The sequence below is a fragment of the Ascaphus truei genome, chromosome 7, assembly GCF_040206685.1.
Source record: "Ascaphus truei isolate aAscTru1 chromosome 7, aAscTru1.hap1, whole genome shotgun sequence".
Taxonomy (NCBI): domain Eukaryota; kingdom Metazoa; phylum Chordata; class Amphibia; order Anura; family Ascaphidae; genus Ascaphus; species Ascaphus truei.
This window is the reverse complement of record NC_134489.1, coordinates 41,557,954-41,582,196: the sequence shown is the minus strand read 5'-3', so window position 1 is coordinate 41,582,196 and position 24,243 is coordinate 41,557,954. Positions and strand designations below refer to the sequence as shown.

Here is a 24,243-nt window from a genome sequence, read left to right as displayed (position 1 = left end):
TGTGTGTGTGTGAGTGGCAGTGATGTGTGTGTGTGTGAGTGGCAGTGATGTGTGTGTGTGTGAGTGGCAGTGATGTGTGTGTGTGTGAGTGGCAGTGATGTGTGTGTGTGTGTGAGTGGCAGTGATGTGTGTGTGTGAGTGGCAGTGATGTGTGTGTGTGAGTGGCAGTGATGTGTGTGTGTGAGTGGCAGTGATGTGTGTGTGTGTGTGTGAGTGGCAGTGATGTGTGTGTGTGAGTGGCAGTGATGTGTGTGTGAGTGGCAGTGATGTGTGTGTGAGTGGCAGTGATGTGTGTGTGTGAGTGGCAGTGATGTGTGTGTGTGAGTGGCAGTGATGTGTGTGTGTGAGTGGCAGTGATGTGTGTGTGTGAGTGGCAGTGATGTGTGTGTGTGAGTGGCAGTGATGTGTGTGTGTGAGTGGCAGTGATGTGTGTGTGTGTGAGTGGCAGCGATGTGTGTGTGTGTGAGTGGCAGCGATGTGTGTGAGTGGCAGTGATGTGTGTGAGTGGCAGTGATGTGTGTGTGTGTGTGTGTGTGTGTGTGTGTGTGTGTGTGTGGCAGTGATGTGTGTGTGAGTGGCAGTGATGTGTGTGTGGGTGGCAGTGATGTGTGTGTGGGTGGCAGTGATGTGTGTGTGAGTGGCAGTGATGTGTGTGTGTGTGTGTGTGTGAGTGGCAGTGATGTATGTGTGAGTGGCAGTGGTGTGTGTGTGTGTGAGTGGCAGTGATGTGTGTGTGTGTGAGTGGCAGTGATGTGTGTGTGAGTGGCAGTGATGTGTGTGTGTGAGTGGCAGTGATGTGTGTGTGTGTGTGTGAGTGGCAGTGATGTGTGTGTGTGAGTGGCAGTGATGTGTGTGTGTGAGTGGCAGTGATGTGTGTGTGTGAGTGGCAGTGATGTGTGTGTGTGAGTGGCAGTGATGTGTGTGTGAGTGGCAGTGATGTGTGTGTGTGAGTGGCAGTGATGTGTGTGTGTGAGTGGCAGTGATGTGTGTGTGAGTGGCAGTGATGTGTGTGTGTGAGTGGCAGTGATGTGTGTGTGATTAGTAGTGATGTGTGTGTGATTAGTAGTGATGTGTGTGTGTGTGTGTGTGTGTGTGTGTGTGTGTGTGTGTGTGTGTGTGTGTGTGTGTGTGTGTGTGTGTGTGTGTGGCAGTGATGTGTGTGTGTGTGAGTGGCAGTGATGTGTGTGTGAGTGGCAGTGATGTGTGTGTGATTAGTAGTGATGTGTGTGTGATTGGTAGTGATGTGTGTGTGTGAGTGGCAGTGGCAATGATGTGTGTGTGTGTGAGTGGCAGTGATGTGTGTGTGAGTGGCAGTGATATGTGTATGTGAGTGGCAGTGATGTGTGTGTGTGTGTGAGTGGAAGTGATGTGTGTGTGAGTGGCAGTGATGTGTGTGTGTGAGTGGCAGTGATGTGTGTGTGAGTGGCAGTGATGTGTGTGTGTGAGTGGCAGTGATGTGTGTATGTGAGTGGCAGTGATGTGTGTGTGTGTGAGTGGCAGTGATGTGTGTGTGTGTGAGTGGCAGTGATGTGTGTGTGTGTGAGTGGCAGTGATGTGTGTGTGTGTGAGTGGCAGTGATGTGTGTGTGAGTGGCAGTGTGAACTTATACACGTGTGCTTAGGAGAGATCTTAGGGAGTTTACAAGATAGAGGACCCACTCGCTCCTCCAATAGTTTGTATGAGGACAGGGGTGCACTAGGACAGGGGTGCACTAGGACAGGGGTGCACTAGGACAGGGGAGCACTAGGACAGGGGCGCACTAGGATAGGGGCGCACTAGGACAGGGGCGCACTAGGACAGGGGTGCACTAGGACAGGGGAGCACTAGGACAGGGGCGCACTAGGATAGGGGTGCACTAGGATAGGGGCGCACTAGGACAGGGGTGCACTAGGACAGGTGTGCACTAGGACAGGGGTGCACTAGGACAGGGGCGCACTAGGACAGGGGCGCACTAGGACAGGGGCGCACTAGGACAGGGGCGCACTAGGACACGGGTGCACTAGGACAGGGGTGCACTAGGACAGGGGTGCACTAGGACAGGGGTGCACTAGGACAGGGGTGCACTAGGGTCATTATTAGCAGACAGCAGGACAGAAAGATAAGGTATTGTTACAATAGAAGGAACACACAGACCTAAAAGCCCATTATAGTGCCCTCTCCTGTGATACATTACTATTCATGATAATCACAGGAGAGGGCACTATAATGGGCCTTTAGATCTGTGTGTTTCTTCTAAGGTAACAATACCTAAACTTTCTGTTCTGAGATCTTAGGGAGTATGTATGAGTGGTAGTGTGTGTGTGTGTGTGTGTGTGTGTGTGTGTGTGTGTGTGTGTGTGTGTGTGTGTGTGTGTGTGTGTGTGTGTGTAAGAGGGTGTGTGTGTGTGTTTGTGTGTATGTAAGAGGGTGTGTGTGTGTGTGTATGTAAGAGGGTGTGTGTGTGTGTATGTAAGAGGGTGTGTGTGTGTATGTAAGAGGGTGTGTGTGTGTGTATGTAAGAGGGTGTGTGTGTGTGTATGTAAGAGGGTGTGTGTGTGTGTGTATGTAAGAGGGTGTGTGTGTGTGTGTATGTAAGAGGGTGTGTGTGTGTGTATGTAAGAGGGTGTGTGTGTGTGTATGTAAGAGGGTGTGTGTGTGTGTATGTAAGAGGGTGTGTGTGTGTGTGTATGTAAGAGGGTGTGTGTGTGTGTATGTAAGAGGGTGTGTGTGTGTGTATGTAAGAGGGTGTGTGTGTGTGTGTGTGTGTGTGTGTGTGTGTGTGTGTGTGTGTGGTATGCGTATGTGTGTGCAAGTGACAGTGTGCACTCCTGGCAGAGGATACTCTTGTGCACAAAGACGAGCGTGGCGCGTCCCAGTCGTAGCGCAGTTACTGTCATGGTTTTCTCATGCAGACGGGCCACGGGCAGATAATTCTCTCCCAGAGACTCCATGTGATTCTCTAACAGCGGCTCGTAGTGTTCCAGGGGAAGCGCCATCTCTGCAGACATGGGAATGCGTTACTACAGATATATACACCCAGAAAGGAAGACGTCCTGTCATAGTCTCTCTCCCTCTGGCCCTGATTCAGTATCCTATGAAGTGCCTTCCCCGCGCTAGAGAAGATTTTAGTCCCATACACTTAAATACAACTGAATATCTGGACTAATATTCTGATTAATTTCTTCAAACAGGTATGTTTGTGAGCTGACTCCTATCAATTGAGAGAGAACTGATAATCTAACTATTTGGTATGTCTGAGTTGATTAGGCAAACCCCTCCCTTAAGCGTTAGTCAAATGCATGTGATTAGGGTACTTAAGTCACTGTAGCTTGGCTGTGAGCCATATGGTTGAGTAACATCAAAAGAGTCACATCTTAAGTGTCATATCTAAAGTGTCTACAATAGTTAACATTGGAGTTTAAATTGGAGGTGAAGATTGGAGGAAGATCTGGACTCTGCACTACAACTTTGCCACTGTGAGACATTAACTTTTAACATCTGTGATTATTTGTACACTTTTACCCACCATTACCTTGGAAGTCTCTCCTCCTGCATCTCACTATGCCCTCCCTATTGCTTTTTCTGTTTACTGTTTCCTCTCTCCTTTGTGAATGTCTCTGTTCTTGCCAACTTCCCCACTCCCCACTGCACCATTATTTTACACCTTTCTTCCATCAACTTATTTACCCCTCAATAAAAAAACACCCACACAAATCCTCTATTCACACCCTCTATCTACTCCTTCCTGCTGCTGGGGATCTCCCCTAAGCCTGAAGCCAGACATTCACACCTGATCTCACTCACCCCTCCCTGCCATCTCTTCCCCTGTAAATGGTGTTAACCTTTTCATTTAACACTGACCTTCCTGAAATCTCACCCCACAAATCAAGCATCCCAATAGCCTGCACTCATGGCTACTGTCCCACACCCAGTCACTCTTACCCACCCTTGTGGCCAAGAACTGCCATCTACAGCTCTTGCTCTCTGTAAGTTCCCCATCAAACCTCTTAGATTGTAAGCTCTTCGGGGCAGGGATTTCCTTTCCTATTGTCTGATTTTGCTGCACTTATTGTATAATTATAATTCTCTGTACTGTATTCTTTGTGAAGCGCTGAGTACACTTTTGCCGCTATATAAATAAAGACATACAATACAATACAACTCTTCTGCAGCGCTGGGAGGCTGAGAGAGGAAAGGGGCAGGGGTGAGAGAGGAGGAGAGGGGTAGGGGTGGCAAGGGGAGGAGAGAGGAAAGGGGCGGGGTGGAGAGGGAGTCACAGGGAGGAAAGAGTCAGTGAGAGGGAAAGGAGATGGGGAGAAACTGAGAGAGATGCTGAAGGAAAAGTTCAATATCTTGCTGGCATTGCTGGTCACTCTGGCAGTGAGAGGGTTACACTTCTCCCCCCTGACTCACCGGTCAGCCTCCCCTGCACCAGCTTCGTGACGCGGTACTTGACGTACGCCCCGCGCAGCAGGTAGACGTCAGAGGACGGGGTGAGGAATACGCTCTCCAGGATCAGCAGGCGCACGCTGGCAGCCGGGATATCCTGCAGGGTACATCAGTACTGAGAACCGTGCAGCGGGACGCCGGCCTCGGGACCCCCCACATTAAAGCGGTGCAGCGGTTAGAGAGCAGCGGCTGGACACACCCAGCGGCCTGAGCCCTGTACAATTCGGGTGAGAAACGTCTTCCCCTCCTCACAATGTTCTAACACATCATTTCGTTCCCGGTCCAATAAATATACTCCTCTTTGCCCCAGGAATTCACATTTGACTCATTCGGGGCCTGAATAGTTCTGGGTTATAAGGGCGGGCGGCGGGAAGAAAAGCGATCTCCGCTATAAACAATGAGGCCATCCAAGCCGCTTTTATTTATTTCATACAGAATTGAAGCAGGGGTCTCCAGAGCTGGACTCCATTAATTTGAGCTCCGTGGACCCCCTGCTTCCGGAGAAACTTAGCTCTCTAGTCGGTGCCAGTAGTTCACATTATGGCGGCTTTTCAAAGGTCCCGCGGTCACGGGCCAATAGGAAGCTGTGATGTCATCATCCGGTGCGACTTCCTATTGGACCATGTGACCAGGGGTTTTAAACTGCAGAGAGGTACAGGCACCCCCCGCCCCCTTCGGAGGTATCCCTGGAAACGGGGTCCCGGGAGCTGAAATTAATGGGGTTCAGCTCCGGAAACCCCCCTGCTGTATTATTCAAACCCAGAAAAAAAGATGGCCGGACAAACACAGCATGAAAAGGAAAAATGCAAACAGGATTTCACCAGAAACACCGAGCAGGTCTGTTCCCAGAGCGGCGTGCAGAACATCCCTGCAGGATATAACAGGGGGGCGCCCCCAGGGGTTACCTTGTAAGTAGCCCCCTTTATCCACACTCTGATGACCCCTGCTCCTGTGCTGATCCCTGACACGAGGACCCTGTCTCCTTGTTCGGCACTGCTCTCCAGGGCTGCGATGTATTCGGGGGGGGAGTACTCAGCCTCTGAGTACTTCAGGATCCTGCGGGAGAGAGGAGACCCCGAGATATCTCATATACACACCCAGCATGGGCGTGGCGTATGTGCAGGTATATCCCGTATGTGTGCAGCGCCATGGATGTACGCAGCGCTTTACAGCAGTAATACTGGGGACAAAGTATCAGGAGACAATATGGGAATAAGCGCTCGAGACTGAAAAGTAACAAAAGGGAAAGGAGTCTGCAGCATCAATACTAACGCTTGTTACTGTGTGATACTGTATATGTTACTGTGTGTTACTGTGTGATACTGTATGTGTTACTGTGTGATACTGTATATGTTACTGTGGGATACTGTGTATGTTACTGTGGGATACTGTATATGTTACTGTGGGATACTGTGTATGTTATTGTGGGATACTGTGTATGTATATGTTACTGTGTGATACTGTATATGTTACTGTGGGATACTGTGTATGTTACTGTGGGATACTGTGTATGTATATGTTACTGTGGGATACTGTGTATGTTACTGTGGGATACTGTATATGTTACTGTGGGATACTGTATATGTTACTGTGGGATACTGTGTATGTATATGTTACTGTGTGATACTGTATATGTTACTGTGGGATACTGTATATGTTACTGTGGGATACTGTATATGTTACTGTGTGTTACTGTGTGATACTGTGTATGTATATATTACTGTGTGATACTGTATATGTATATGTTACTGTGTGATACTGTATGTGTTACTGTGTGATACTGTATGTGTTACTGTGTGATACTGCATATGTTACTGTGTGATACTGCATATGTTACTGTGTGATACTGTATATATTACTGTGTGATACTGTATATGTTACTGTGTGATACTGTATATGTTACTGTGTGATACTGTATATGTTACTGTGTGATACTGTATATGTTACTGTGGGATACTGTGTATGTTACTGTGTGTTACTGTGTAATACTGTGTATGTATATATTACTGTGTGATACTGTGTATGTATATATTACTGTGTGATACTGTGTATGTATATATTACTGTGTGATACTGTATACGTATATGTTACTGTGTGATACTGTATATGTTACTGTGTGATACTGTATGTGTTACTGTGTGATACTGTATGTGTTACTGTGTGATACTGTATGTGTTACTGTGTGATACTGTATGTGTTACTGTACATGTGTGTGATACTGTATATGTTACTGTGGGATACTGTGTATGTTACTGTGGGATACTGTGTATGTTACTGTGTGTTACTGTGTGATACTGTGTATGTATATATTACTGTGTGATACTGTGTATGTATATATTACTGTGTGATACTGTATATGTATATGTTACTGTGTGATACTATATATGTTACTGTGTGATACTGTACATGTGTGTGATACTGTATATGTTACTGTGGGATACTGTATATGTATATATTACTGTGGGATACTGTATATGTTACTGTGTATGTATATATTACTGTGTGATACTGTGTATGTATATATTACTGTCTATGTATAAATTACATTAGTGATACTGTATATGTTACTATGTGATACTGTATATGTTATTGTGTGATACTGTACATGTGTGTGATACTGTATATGTTACTGTGGGATACTGTATATGTATATGTTACTGTGGGATACGGTATATGTTACTGTGTGATACTGTGTATGTATATATTACTGTGTGATACTGTGTATGTATATGTTACTGTGGGAAACTGTATATGTTACTGTGTATGTATATATTACTGTGTGATACTGTATATGTTACTGTGGGATACTGTATATGTTACTGTGGGATACTGTGCATGTATATATTACTGTGTGATACTGTATATGTATATGTTACTGTGTGATACTGTATATGTTACTGTGTGATACTGTATATGTTACTGTAGGATACTGTACATGTGTGTGATACTGTATATGTTACTGTGGGATACTGTATATGTATATGTTACTGTGGCATACGGTATATGTTACGGTGTGATACTGTATATGTATGTCACAGTATATGTTAATGTATATGTTACTGTGGGATACTATATATGTTACTGTGTGATACTGTATATGTATGTCACAGTATATGTTAATGTATATGTTACTGTGGGATACTATATATGTTACTGTGTGATACTGTATATGTATGTCACAGTATATGTTAATGTATATGTTACTGTGGGATACTATATATGTTACTGTGTGATACTGTATATGTGACTGTGTGATACTGTATATGTTACTGTGGGATACTATATATGTTACTGTGTGATACTATATATGTTACTGTGTGATACTGTATATGTTACTGTGTGATACTGTATATGTTACTGTGGGATACTGTATATGTTACTGTGTGATACTAGATATGTTACTGTGTGATACTGTATATGTTACTGTGTGATACTGTATATGTTACTGTGGGATACTATATATGTTACTGTGTGATACTATATATGTTACTGTGTGATACTGTATATGTTACTGTGTGATACTGTATATGTTACTGTGGGATACTATATATGTTACTGTGTGATACTATATATGTTACAGTGTGATACTGTGTATGTTACTGTGTGATACTGTATATGTTACGGTGTGATACTGTATATGTTACGGTGTGATACTGTATATGTTACTGTGTGATACTGTATATGTTACTGTGTGATACTGTATATGTTACTGTGTGATACTGTATATGTTACTGTGTGATACTGTATATGTTACTGTGTGATACTGTATCTGTTACTGTGTGATACAGTATATGTTACTGTGTGATACTGTATCTGTTACTGTGTGATACAGTATATGTTACTGTGTGATACTGTATATGTTACTGTGTGATACTGTATATGTTACTGTGGGATACTGTATATGTTACTGTGTGATACTGTATATGTTACTGTGTGATACTGTATATGTTACTGTGTGATACTGTATATGTTACTGTGTGATACTGTATATTACTGTATATGTTACTGTGGGATACTATATATATTACTGTGTGATACTGTATATGTTACTGTGTGATACTGTATATGTTACTGTGTGATACTGTATATGTTACTGTGGGATACTGTATATGTTACTGTGTGATACTGTATATGTTACTGTGTGATACTGTATCTGTTACTGTGTGATACAGTATATGTTACTGTGTGATACTGTATCTGTTACTGTGTGATACTGTATATGTTACTGTGTGATACTGTATATGTTACTGTGGGATACTGTATATGTTACTGTGTGATACTGTATATGTTACTGTGTGATACTGTATATGTTACTGTGTGATACTGTATATGTTACTGTGGGATACTGTATATGTTACTGTGTGATACTGTATATGTTACTGTGTGATACTGTATATGTTACTGTGTGATACTGTATATGTTACTGTGTGATACTGTATATTACTGTATATGTTACTGTGGGATACTATATATATTACTGTGTGATACTGTATATTACTGTATATGTTACTGTGGGATACTATATATATTACTGTGTGATACTGTATATGTTACTGTGTGATACTGTATATTACTGTATATGTTACTGTGGGATACTGTATATGTTACTGTGTGATACTGTATGACCGTATCGCTCCCACCTTATTCTGCTGGATGGTTCCACATTGCCCGTGTCCTGATCTCTAACCACGTTCCACTCAAAGCTGATCCCAGCCAGGCTGCTAAAGGTGTTACCTAAGGACCCAGACACAGAACTGGTCTATAGAGTGTCGGAGACACGGAGAAACAGCTGATTATAATCATCATGTCACTCCTTCTATTCAACCCCCCACCCATACAAGCAGATGCACACCCCCCACCCATACAAGCAGATGCACACCCCCCACCCATACAAGCAGATACACACCTCCCACCCATACAAGCAGATACACCCCCCCACCCATACAAGCAGATACACCCCCCCCACCCATACAAGCAGATGCACACCCCCCACCCATACAAGCAGATACACACCTCCCACCCATACAAGCAGATACACCCCCCCACCCATACAAGCAGATACACCCCCCCCCACCCATACAAGCAGATACACACCCCACACCCATACAGCCAGATACACACCCCCACCCATACAAGCAGATACACCCCCCACCCATACAAGCAGATACACACCTCCCCCCCCATACAAGCAGATACACACCCCCCACCCATACAAGCAGATACACACCTCCCACCCATACAGCCAGATACACACCCCCCACCCATACAAGCAGATACACACCTCCCACCCATACAAGCAGATACACACACCCCACCCATACAAGCTGATACACACCTCCCACCCATACAAGCAGATACACCCCCCCACCCATACAAGCAGATACACACCTCCCACCCATACAAGCAGATACACCCCCCCACCCATACAAGCAGATACACCCCCCCCCATACAAGCAGATACACCCCCCCCCACCCATACAAGCAGATACACACCTCCCAGCCATACAAGCAGATACACACCTCCCACCCATACAAGCAGATACACACACCCCACCCATACAAGCAGATACACACCCCACACCCATACAGCCAGATACACACCCCCACCCATACAAGCAGATACACCCCCCACCCATACAAGCAGATACACACCTCCCCCCCCATACAAGCAGATACACACCCCCCACCCATACAAGCAGATACACACCTCCCACCCATACAGCCAGATACACACCCCCCACCCATACAAGCAGATACACACCTCCCACCCATACAAGCAGATACACACACCCCACCCATACAAGCTGATACACACCTCCCACCCATACAAGCAGATACACCCCCCCACCCATACAAGCAGATACACACCTCCCACCCATACAAGCAGATACACCCCCCCACCCATACAAGCAGATACACCCCCCCCCATACAAGCAGATACACCCCCCCACCCATACAAGCAGATACACACCTCCCAGCCATACAAGCAGATACACACCTCCCACCCATACAAGCAGATACACACACCCCACCCATACAAGCAGATACACCCCCCCACCCATACAAGCAGATACACCCCCCACCCATACAAGCAGATACACACCCCCCACCCATACAAGCAGATACACACCTCCCACCCATACAAGCAGATACACACCCCCCACCCATACAAGCAGATACACACCTCCCACCCATACAAGCAGATACACCCCCCCACACCCATACAAGCAGATACACCCCCCCCACCCATACAAACAGATACACACCTCCCACCCATACAAGCAGATACACCCCCCCACCCATACAAGCAGATACACACACCCCACCCATACAAGCAGATACACCCCCCCCACCCATACAAGCAGATACACCCCCCCCCCCACCCATACAAGCAGATACACCCCCCCACACCCATACAAGCAGATACACACCTCCCACCCATACAAGCAGATACACCCCCCCCCCACCCATACAAGCAGATACACACCTCCCACCCATACAAGCAGATACACCCCCCCATCCATACAAGCAGATACACACCCCCCATCCATTCAAGCAGATACACACCTCCCACCCATACAAGCAGATACACACCCCCCACCCATACAAGCAGATACACACCCCCCACCCATACAAGCAGATACACCCCCCCCCCATCCATACAAGCAGATACACACCCCCCATCCATACAAGCAGATACACACCTCCCACCCATACAAGCAGATACACACCTCCCACCCATACAAGCAGATACACACCTCCCACCCATACAAGCAGATACACACCTCCCACCCATACAAGCAGATACACCCCCCCATCCATACAAGCAGATACACACCTCCCACCCATACAAGCAGATACACACCCCCCACCCATACAAGCAGATACACACCCCCCATCCATACAAGCAGATACACACCTCCCACCCATACAAGCAGATACAACCCCCCACCCATACAAGCAGATACAACCCCCCACCCATACAAGCAGATACAACCCCCCCCATCCATACAAGCAGATACACACCTCCCAACCATACAAGCAGATACACCCCCCCACCCATACAAGCAGATACACACCTCCCACCCACACAAGCAGATACACACCTCCCACCCATACAAGCAGATACACCCCCCCCCCCATCCATACAAGCAGATACACACCCCCCACCCATACAAGCAGATACACCCCCCACCCATACAAGCAGATACACACCCCACCCATACAAGCAGATACACACCTCCCACCCATACAAGCAGATACACCCCCCCACCCATACAAGCAGATACACACCTCCCACCCATACAAACAGATACACACTTCCCACCCATACAAGCAGATACACACCTCCCACCCATACAAGCAGATACACCCACCCCCCCACACCCATACAAGCAGATACACACCCCCCACCCATACAAGCAGATACACCCCCCCACCCATACAAGCAGATACACCCCCCCCACCCATACAAGCAGATACACACCTCTCACCCATACAAGCAGATACACACCTCCCACCCATACAAGCAGATACACACACCCCACCCATACAAGCAGATACACCCCCCCCCCCCACCCATACAAGCAGATACACACCTCCCACCCATACAAGCAGATACACACCTCCCACCCATACAGATACACACCTCCCACCCATACAAGCAGATACACCCCCACCCATACAAGCAGATACACACCACCCACCCATACAAGCAGATACATACCTCCCACCCATTCAAGCAGATACACACCTCGCACCCATACAAGCAGATACACACCCCCCCACCCAAACAAGCAGATACACCCCCCCCCCACCCATACAAGCAGATACACCCCCCCCACCCATACAAGCAGATACACCCCCCCCACCCATACAAGCAGATACACCCCCCCACCCATACAAGAAGATACACCCCCCCCATCCATACAAGCAGATACACACCTCCCACCCATACAAGCAGATACACACCCCCCATCCATTCAAGCAGATACACACCTCCCACCCATACAAGCAGATACACACCCCCCACCCATACAAGCAGATACACCCCCCCCCCCACCCATACAAGCAGATACACACCTCCCACCCATACAGATACACACCTCCCACCCATACAAGAAGATACACACCCCCCACACATACAAGCAGATACACACCTCCCACCCATACAAGCAGATACACACCTCCCACCCATACAAGCAGATACACACCTCCCACCCATACAAGCAGATACACCCCCCCCCACCCATACAAGCAGATACACACCTCCCACCCATAGAAGCAGATACACACCTCCCACCCATACAAGCAGATACACACCTCCCACCCATACAAGCAGATACACACCCCCCACCCATACAAGCAGATACACACCCCCACCCATACAAGCAGATACACACCTCCCACCCATACTAGCAGATACACACCCCACACCCATACAAGCAGATACACACCTCCCACCCATACAAGCAGATACACACCTCCCACCCATACAAGCAGATACACACACCCCACCCATACAAGCAGATACACCCCCCCACCCATACAAGCAGATACACACCCCCACCCATACAAGCAGATATACACCTCCCACCCATACAGAAACACACCTCCCACCCATACAAGAAGATACACACCCCCAAACCATACAAGCAGATACACACCTCCCACCCATACAAGCAGATACACACCTCCCACCCATACAAGCAGATACACACCTTCCACCCATACAAGCAGATACACCCACCCCACCCATACAAGCAGATACACACCCCCCACCCATACAAGCAGATACACCCCCCCCCACCCATACAAGCAGATACACCCCCCCCCCACACCCATACAAGCAGATACACACCTCCCACCCATACAAGCAGATACACACCTCCCACCCATACAAGCAGATACACACCTCCCACCCATACAAGCAGATACACCCCCCCCCCCCACCCATACAAGCAGATACACCCCCCCACCCATACAAGCAGATACACACCTCCCACCCATACAAGCAGATTCACAACTCCCACCCATACAAGCAGATACACCCCCCCACCCATACAAGCAGATACACACCTCCCACCCATACAAGCAGATACACACCTCCCACCCATACAAGCAGATACACACCTCCCACCCATACAAGCAGATACACCCCCCCCCACCCATACAAGCAGATACACACCCCCCACCCATACAAGCAGATACACACCTCCCACCCATACAAGCAGATACACACACCCCACCCATACAAGAAGATACACCCCCCCACCCATACAAGCAGATACACACACCCCACCCATACAAGCAGATACACACCTCCCACCCATACAGATACACACCTCCCACCCATACAAGCAGATACACCCCCCCCACCCATACAAGCAGATACACCTCCCACCCATACAAGCAGATACACACCTCCCACCCATACAAGCAGATACACACCTCCCACCCATACAAGCAGATACACCCCCCCCATCCATACAAGCAGATACACACCTCCCACCCATACAAGCAGATACACCCCCCCATCCATACAAGCAGATACACACCTCCCACCCATACAAGCAGATACACACCCCCCACCCATACAAGCAGATACACACCCCCCACCCATACAAGCAGATACACACCTCCCACCCATACAGATACACACCTCCCACCCATACAAGCAGATACACACCTCCCACCCATAGAAGCAGATACACACCTCCCACCCATACAAGCAGATACACACCTCCCACCCATGCAAGCAGATACACACCTCCCACCCATACAAGCAGATACACACCCCCACCCATACAAGCAGATACACACCTCCCACCCATACTAGCAGATACACACCCCACACCCATACAAGCAGATACACACCTCCCACCCATACAAGCAGATACACACCTCCCACCCATACAAGCAGATACACACCTCCCACCCATACAAGCAGATACACACCCCCACCCATACAAGCAGATACACACCTCCCACCCATACAAGCAGATACACACCCACCACCCATACAAGCAGATACACACCTCCCACCCATACAAGCAGATACACACCTCCCACCCATACAAGCAGATACACACCTCCCACCCATACAAGCAGATACACACCTCCACCCATACAAGCAGATACACACCCCCACCCATACAAGCAGATAAACACCCCTCACCCATACAAGCAGATACACACCCCCCACCCATACAAGCAGATACACACCCCCCACCCATACAAGCAGATACACACCCCCCACCCATACAAGCACATACACACCTCCCACCCATACAAGCAGATACACACCTCCCACCGATACAAGCAAATACACACACCCCCACCCATACAAGCAGATACACCCCCCCACCCATACAAGCAGATACACACCCCCACCCATACAAGCAGATACACACCTCCCACCCATACAGAAACACACCTCCCACCCATACAAGAAGATACACACCCCCAAACCATACAAGCAGATACACACCTCCCACCCATACAAGCAGATACACACCTCCCACCCATACAAGCAGATACACACCTTCCACCCATACAAGCAGATACACCCATCCCACCCATACAAGCAGATACACACCCCCCACCCATACAAGCAGATACACACACCCCCACCCATACAAGCAGATACACCCCCCCCCCCCACCCATACAAGCAGATACACACCTCCCACCCATACAAGCAGATACACACCTCCCACCCATACAAGCAGATACACACCTCCCACCCATACAAGCAGATACACCCCCCCCACCCATACAAGCAGATACACCCCCCCCCCACCCATACAAGCAGATACACACCTCCCACCCATACAAGCAGATACACACCTCCCACCCATACAAGCAGATACACAACTCCCACCCATACAAGCAGATACACCCCCCCACCCATACAAGCAGATACACACCTCCCACCCATACAAGCAGATACACACCTCCCACCCATACAAGCAGATACACACCTCCCACCCATACAAGCAGATACACCCCCCCCCCCCACCCATACAAGCAGATACACACCCCCCACCCATACAAGCAGATACACACCTCCCACCCATACAAGCAGATACACACACCCCACCCATACAAGAAGATACACCCCCCCACCCATACAAGCAGATACACACACCCCACCCATACAAGCAGATACACACCTCCCACCCATACAGATACACACCTCCCACCCATACAAGCAGATACACACCCCCCACCCATACAAGCAGATACACACCTCCCACCCATACAAGCAGATACACACCTCCCACCCATACAAGCAGATACACACCTCCCACCCATACAAGCAGATACACCCCCCACCCATACAAGCAGATACACACCCCCCACCCATACAAGCAGATACACCCCCCCCCCATACAAGCAGATACACACCTCCCACCCATACAAGCAGATACACACCTCCCACCCATACAGATACACACCTCCCACCCATACAAGCAGATACACACCCCCCACCCATACAAGCAGATACACACCTCCCACCCATACAAGCAGATACACACCTCCCACCCATACAAGCAGATACACACCTCCCACCCATACAAGCAGATACACCCCCCACCCATACAAGCAGATACACACCCCCCACCCATACAAGCAGATACACCCCCCCACCCATACAAGCAGATACACCCCCTCGACCCATACAAGCACATACACACCTCCCACCCATACAAGCAGATACACACCTCCCACCCATACAAGCAGATACACACCTCCCACTCATACAAGCAGATACACACCTCCCACCCATACAAGCAGATACACACCTCCCACCCATACAAGCAGATACACAACCCCACCCATACAAGCAGATACACCCCCCCACCCATACAAGCAGATACACCCCCACCCATACAACCAGACACGCAACTCCCACCCATACAGATACACACCTCCCACCCATACAAGCAGATACACCCCCCCACCCATACAAGCAGATACACACCTCCCACCCATACAAGCAGATACACACACCCCACCCATACAAGCAGATACACCCCCCCCCACCACCCATACAAGCAGATACACACCTCCCACCCATACAAGCAGATACACAACTCCCACCCATACAAGCAGATACACACACCCCACCCATACAAGCAGATACACCCCCCCACCCATACAAGCAGATACACACCCCCCACCCATACAAGCAGATACACACCTCCCACCCATACAAGCAGATACACCCCCCCCACCCATACAAGCAGATACACACTCCCCACCCATACAAGCAGATACACCCCCCCCACCCATACAAGCAGATACACCCCCCACCCATACAAGCAGATACACCCCCCCCACCCATACAAGCAGATACACCCCCCCCCCACCCATACAAGCAGATACACACCTCCCACCCATACAGATACACACCTCCCACCCATACAGGCATATACACACCTCCCACCCATACAAGCAGATACACACCTCCCACCCATACAAGCAGATACACACCTCCCACCCATACAAGCAGATACACACCTCCCACCCATACAAGCAGATACACACCCCCACCCATACAAGCAGATACACACCTCCCACCCATACAAGCAGATATACACCTCCCACCCATACAAGCAGATACACACACCCCACCCATACAAGCAGATACACACCCCCCACCCATACAAGCAGATACACACCCCCCACCCATACAAGCAGATATACACCCCCCACCCATACAAGCAGATACACACGGGGCAAAGTACCTCGATACATTGATGCTATGAGAAGTTCTCCTTCATAATTGTGTTATTACGCAGAGGCAGAAAGTGCTTAATCAGTCCACGTTACCCCCCATACTATACCACGTTACTCCCCTCATACCTTCCCACGTTACCCCCCCATATCATCCCACGTTACTCCCCTCATACCTTCCCACGTTACCCCCCATACTTTCCCACGTTACTCCCCCCCATACCTTCCCACGTTACCCCCATACCATCCCACGTTACCCCCCATACTTTCCCACGTTACTCCCCCCATACCATCCCACGTTACTCCCCCCATACCTTCCCACGTTACTCCCCCTCATACCTTCCCACGTTACTCCCCATACCTTCCCACGTTACTCCCCCCTTACTGTCCCACGTTACTCCCCCCATACCGTCCCACGTTACTCCCCCCATACCGTCCCACGTTACTCCCCCCCATACCGTCCCACATTACTCCCCCCCCATACCGTCCCACGTTACTCCCCCCCCCATACCTTCCCACATTACCCCTCATACCTTCCCACATTACCCCTCATACCTTCCCACGTTACCTGCATACCTTCCCACGTTACCCCTCATACCTTCCCACGTTACCCCTCATACCTTCCCACGTTACCTGCATACCTTCCCACGTTACCTGCATACCTTCCCACATTACCCCTCATACCTTCCCACGTTACCCCTCATACCTTCCCACGTTACCTGCATACCTTCCCACGTTACCTGCATACCTTCCCACGTTACCTGCATACCTTCCCACGTTACCTGCATACCTTCCCACATTACCCCTCATACCTTCCCACGTTACCTGCATACCTTCCCACGTTACCCCTCATACCTTCCCACATTACCCCTCATACCTTCCCACGTTACCCCTCATACCTTCCCACGTTACCTGCATACCTTCCCACGTTACCCCTCATACCTTCCCACGTTACCTGCATACCTTCCCATGTTACCTGCATACCTTCCCACGTTACCTGCATACCTTCCCACGTTACCCCTCATACCTTCCCACGTTACCCCTCATACCTTCCCACGTTACCTGCATACCTTCCCACGTTACCTGCATACCTTCCCACGTTACCTGCATACCTTCCCACGTTACCTGCATACCTTCCCACGTTACCTGCATAACTTCCCACGTTACCCCTCATACCTTCCCACGTTACTCCTCATACCTTCCCACGTTACCCCTCATAACTTCCCACGTTACCCCTCATACCTTCCCACGTTACCCCTCATACCTTCCCACGTTACCTGCATACCTTCCCACGTTACCTGCATACCTTCCCACGTTACCTGCATACCTTCCCACGTTACCTACATACCTTCCCACGTTACCTGCATACCTTCCCACGTTACCTGCATACCTTCCCACGTTACCTGCATACCTTCCCACGTTACCCCTCATACCTTCCCATGTTACCTGCATACCTTCCCACGTTACCTGCATACCTTCCCACGTTGACTCCACCTACCTTCCTCATCAAGAGCTCTGACCATAAGCTCCAAGGGAGCATCGCCCACATACAGCTCCCGAGTACGTGACACGATCTCTATACTATGTATGACATCAACGATGACATCACAGCGCAGGAGGCGGCCTGTCACTGCAAACACAGGGAAAGAGTGATCAGGAACATGCCACAGGCACCTACCTCCCACCTGTACCCAAACATGCACATACACACCTACCTCTCACCTGTACCCAAACATGCACACACACACACACACACACACACCTACCTCCCACCTGTACCCAAACATGCACATACACACCTACCTCCCACCTGTACCCAAACATGCACACACCTACCTCCCATCTGCACCCAAACATGCACACACCTACCTCCCACCTGTACCCAAACATGCACACACCTACCTCCCACCTGTACCCAAACATGCACACACCTACCTCCCACCTGTACCCAAACATGCACACACACACACACCTACCTCCCACCTGTACCCAAACATGCACACACACCTACCTCTCACCTAACCCAAACATGCACATACACACCTACCTCCCACATGCACCCAAACATGCACACACCTACCTCCCACCTGTACCCAAACATGCACACACCTACCTCCCACCTGTACCCAAACATGCACACACACCTACCTCTCACCTGTACCCAAACATGCACACACACCTACCTCTCACCTGTACCCAAACATGCACATACACACCTACCTCTCACCTGTACCCAAACATGCACACACACACACCTACCTCCCACCTGTACCCAAACATGCACATACACACCTACCTCCCACCTGCACCCAAACATGCACACACCTACCTCCCACCTGTACCCAAACATGCACACACCTACCTCCCACCTGTACCCAAACATGCACACACCTACCTCCCACCTGTACCCAAACATGCACACACACACACCTACCTCCCACCTGTACCCAAACATGCACACACCTACCTCCCACCTGTACCCAAACATGTACACACCTACCTCCCACCTGCACCCAAACATGCACACACCTACCTCCCACCTGCACCCAAACATGCACACACCTACCTCCCACCTGCACCCAAACATGCACACACCTACCTCCCACCTGCACCCAAACATGCACACACCTACCTCCCACCTGCACCCAAACATGCACACACCTACCTCCCACCTGTACCCAAACATGTACACACCTACCTCCCACCTGCACCCAAACATGCACACACCTACCTCCCACCTGCACCCAAACATACACACACCTACCTCTCACGTGTACCCAAACATGCACACACACACCTACCTCCCACCTGTACCCAAACATGCACACACCTACCTCCCATCTGTACCCAAACATGCACACACACACCTACCTCTCACCTGTACACAAACATGCACACACCTACCTCTCATCTGCACCCTAACATGCACACACCTACCTCTCACCTGCACCCAAACATGCACACACCTACCTCCCATCTGCACCCAAACATGCACACACCTACCTCCCATCTGTACCCAAACATGCACACACACACCTACCTCTCACCTGCACCCAAACATGCACACACCTACCTCCCATCTGCACCCAAACATGCACACACCTACCTCCCATCTGTACACAAACATGCACACACACACACCTACCTCTCATCTGCACCCTAACATGCACACACCTACCTCTCACCTGCACCCAAACATGCACACACCTACCTCTCACCTGTACCCAAACATACATGCACACACACACACGCACACACACACACACATACCTACCTATATCCTCAGCTGTTACGACACTGCTCCGTCGTTTGGGCTGTAAGGAGTGAGCAGACAGGATGACACTCTGAGAGCACAGAGAATTGTTCCCAGGTAATGGGGTCACTGTCACGACGTCAGAGCAAGATGTAAACCTAACGGCAGGAGTGGTGGTACCGGTAAATTCACTGATCTGGGATGATATACAGTATGTATAGGTGTATTATATATACAGCACCAATATCACCAAATACCTGATGGGACTGTAACGTTTTCTGAATGTGCAAACGAGGCTATACAGATGCAAAAACACAGCACCAGATTTATTAAGGTGAAATATTGTTTTGCAGCAGTTTTGGTGCCGGGAAACCTGGCACAGTAACCCCAGAAGTGTCACGAATCTGCTAGTAGCACAAATCTTAGATACAAACGGTTTGGTATTATCTTCAAACCCACATTGTATCGCGCTGTGGAATAATGCAATATATTATAAATAACCGCTAAAGCAAGTAACCAATCTCTCACTGAAGAGACCCAACAGGTCACACCCACTTGGTGTGAGTAGGGTTACTGTCTCTGCACTTCTGTAACCCAGGCTGTGCAGAAAACTGTGTAATGCGGCAGGTATAAGCTTATATGGGTCCCATGTTAAAACGGATAAGAAGCAAAAGGTGACAGTGTGCTCATTTGCATGTCATTACCCAGAATCCCTGGCTGCAGTAGAAGCATTGGATGCTAAGAGATAATGGGGAAAGGCAGCGTTGTGGACACACACACAGGAGAGAAAAAGCATACCTTTTTACCTAGCTATCTTCACACACAAAATTGTACACCGTGTGGCTGGAGGATGGGAGATCGAATAAATCATGGGGTCTCAACTCCAGGCCTCACCCACCCCCCCTCCCAACAGGTCAGGCTTTAAGGATATCCCAGATTCAGCACAGGTGGCTCAGTCTTAGACTACACCACCTATGCTGAAGCAGGGAGCCATTTATGCTGAAGCAGGGATATCCTGAAAACCTGACCTGTTGGGGGTCTTGAGGACAGGGGTTGAGAACCCCTGTAGTATGTTATGGCGGATATAAAGCACGTGCGCTCTTCCCATGGAAGTGAATCGGATCCAGCAGGACGCAGCTCGGAGAACGCTCTCCTCCTGCAGGCCACCGTAGCAGTGGCAGCCACATGGGCACAAATCCTGGACTGATAATGTATCCCTTAATAACGCAACAACGGAGACCTGCGCAGGATAGTAATGGCGCCCTGTATCGCGCCAGCAGGAAAGGAATACATTCGTACTGATACTTGTTCTGTTCCGCCCCTCACTGAAGATAGGATGAGTTCAAGCCTAAATATTAATTATGCTATATTCGCCATATTCATATATATTCAGCATGTAACTAGTTAAAATAAGTAATTTAGTATTAAGTTGGAAATTATATTGGGCAATGATTAGCTGCCTCTACAAAGAGAAGTTAAATCTGTCTGAAGACAGGCAGGTGTACTGTAGACATGTTTTAGGTGATTTCGAAACGTAGTATGTTTAATATCTGCTGAGTTGAATAGTAAATGGTCAAGAGTTTGGAATCAAAGGTTAGTTAAATAGATAGTTAGTAGTAAAAGACGATACAATTGAGATGGGTCTTAAAAGATAAGAACATAGGATTAACTATAGTTACTTAGTGACAGAACAAAGAGGTGTTTCTGAATCAGGGTAAATATTGTTAAATTAAGAAACAGTGTTCTAATGATTGACTAACAAGATTTGGCTGACAGTGAGAAAAACAGGTATTGCTATGATTAGACTGGCATGGAAAAATGTATAAAGATTATATTTGAATTGATAGAATTCAGAGACATTTAACACCAAGCTAAGAACATGCTAAGGATTCTCCTCCACTCTATAACTAAATTCTATACGCCTGATGGATGAAAGTGGCTGAAATGACGCTGTGACAGATGTGTTCTATTGTTTCTGAATAAATTGAGAAAAGAACAGGACCGTTGACTATTTGATATATATTGAAAGGTGGGACATTTATCTGCACCCATCTAATGACCCGCGGCAGGACAAACCAGAGTGAGGTCCCTCAACAAGCACGGAACGGGAGTATCTTATTAGTGTTCCCAAACGCTCTCCCTCTACCCCGCACCCCCTACCCGAGAACCCAGCCCAATAGCATGTCAGTAACCTGTACTTATGCACCTATAGCTAAACAGACAGCCCCATATGCAGTGTAGATTGCAAGCTCTTGGGGGAAGGGATTCCACTTCCCGATATGTTCATCTCCCTGGCGTTCTTAGAACCGGTTTACACGGCCTGTATCCTTAACCCCTTCCATGCCCGATCAGACCTACAGCACATCGGAATGGGACATTGGTCCACGCCGGCATTAAGCTGCCGGGGGACAGGCCGCCGCCACTGGTCGATTCTACAATAAGGTAAGTATTAGGGTAGGGGGTTAACTTTAGGGTGTTTACTGGTTGAACACAGGCTGAACCACTCCCCCCTCTCAGAACACGGGCGGACCCCCCCCTCCCCCATCAGAACATGGGCAGAACCCCCCTCCCTATCAGCGCAGAGACTGACCCCCCCCCTCACTGCACAGGCGAAACCCCCTCCTCTCAGAACACAGGTGGACCCCACCTCCTCCTCTCTCTCAGCACACGGGCACTCCCCATCCCCCCTCTCAGGCATGGGCAGACCCCCTCTCAGCGCACGGGCTGACCCCACCTCTCACTACACAGGCTGACCCCCACCCTCAGTGCATGGGCAGACCCCCTCCCCCTCTCAGCACACAGGCTGACCCGCCCCCCCCTCAGAGCACGGGCAGACCCCCTCCTCCCCTTACAGGCTGACCCCCCCTCTCAGTGCACAGACAGACCCCCCCCCTCTCAGCGCACGGGCGGACACCCTCCCCCCTCTCAGCGCACAGGCGGACCCCTCCCCCTCTGAGCCCGGGCGAACCCCCAGATCTTTCAGCCGATTGAACGAATGTGAAATGGCAAAGTGGATATTAGATTTCAGGTGTCAATGCTTCAGCATCATTGGACTGGGCAGATATCCTGAGCTCCCACCGGTCACTACCTACTGACCAGTATTACTGTATGGACAACCCCCAGCTCTGTATCCTTTTAAGAGTCCAGCTGTTTCTCCAAGTGTCCATAGAGCCACAGAACCAGAATACACAGAGAGCAGCTCTCCAAAACGGGCGGAACATCTCACGATGACATGGAGCCGAATTGGGAACAGCATGGAGTACATGCTGAGGATATCAGGACCCAAACCCCATACTCACCAGGCGTAACATCCCTCCTCGGCCCCCAACAGGAACTCGACATTGTTCTCCTGGCAATACGGCAACAGCACCTTGGGCGCCGAGAGCTTAGAGGCCGCACCAGTACCTAGGGTCGAAAGCAGGAGGCAGAGGAAAAGGAGGGGGCAATCACAGGTGGGAGAAGGGAAAGGCAACTTCGATGGCAAAAAGCCCATGAGAGCATTCCCTCTTACACCTCCTGCCCCCAGAGCAGTCCCAGCAATCTCTGCCGCCTTGCGGCCTCTTCATGCTCAGTCTGTGACCTCACAGACGGAAGCTCCATTGTAATGACATCATTGACTGAGCCACCGGTGCTGAGGCAGGGATGTATGTCGCTTAGTTTCTCTCCGGCGGCTTCTGGAGACGCGTCGCCATGGCAACACGGAGTCACGGAATGAGGCCGCCAACGCCGGAGAAAAGGTAAGGGGGGCGGGGGAGGGAGCACGAAATATGCAGGTACTGCATCTCTACATTGGAGACCTGCAGTCTTACCCATAGGGTGCCA

The 24,243-nt window shown here is 49.3% G+C and overlaps 1 protein-coding gene across 1 annotated transcript in view; it reads right to left on the bottom strand.

Moving 5' to 3' along the window:
* Positions 1-23,926, bottom strand: part of NUP210L (nucleoporin 210 like) — a 65,828-nt gene extending 41,902 nt beyond the window's left edge. The window contains 7 exon segments of the mRNA XM_075610025.1: positions 2,822-2,977; positions 4,393-4,525; positions 5,334-5,484; positions 9,069-9,162; positions 18,667-18,798; positions 20,443-20,612; positions 23,721-23,926. Coding sequence (XP_075466140.1) covers positions 2,822-2,977; positions 4,393-4,525; positions 5,334-5,484; positions 9,069-9,162; positions 18,667-18,798; positions 20,443-20,612; positions 23,721-23,914 — 1,030 coding nt within the window. The 5' untranslated portion in view covers positions 23,915-23,926.
* Positions 23,927-24,243: the final 317 nt, after the last annotated feature.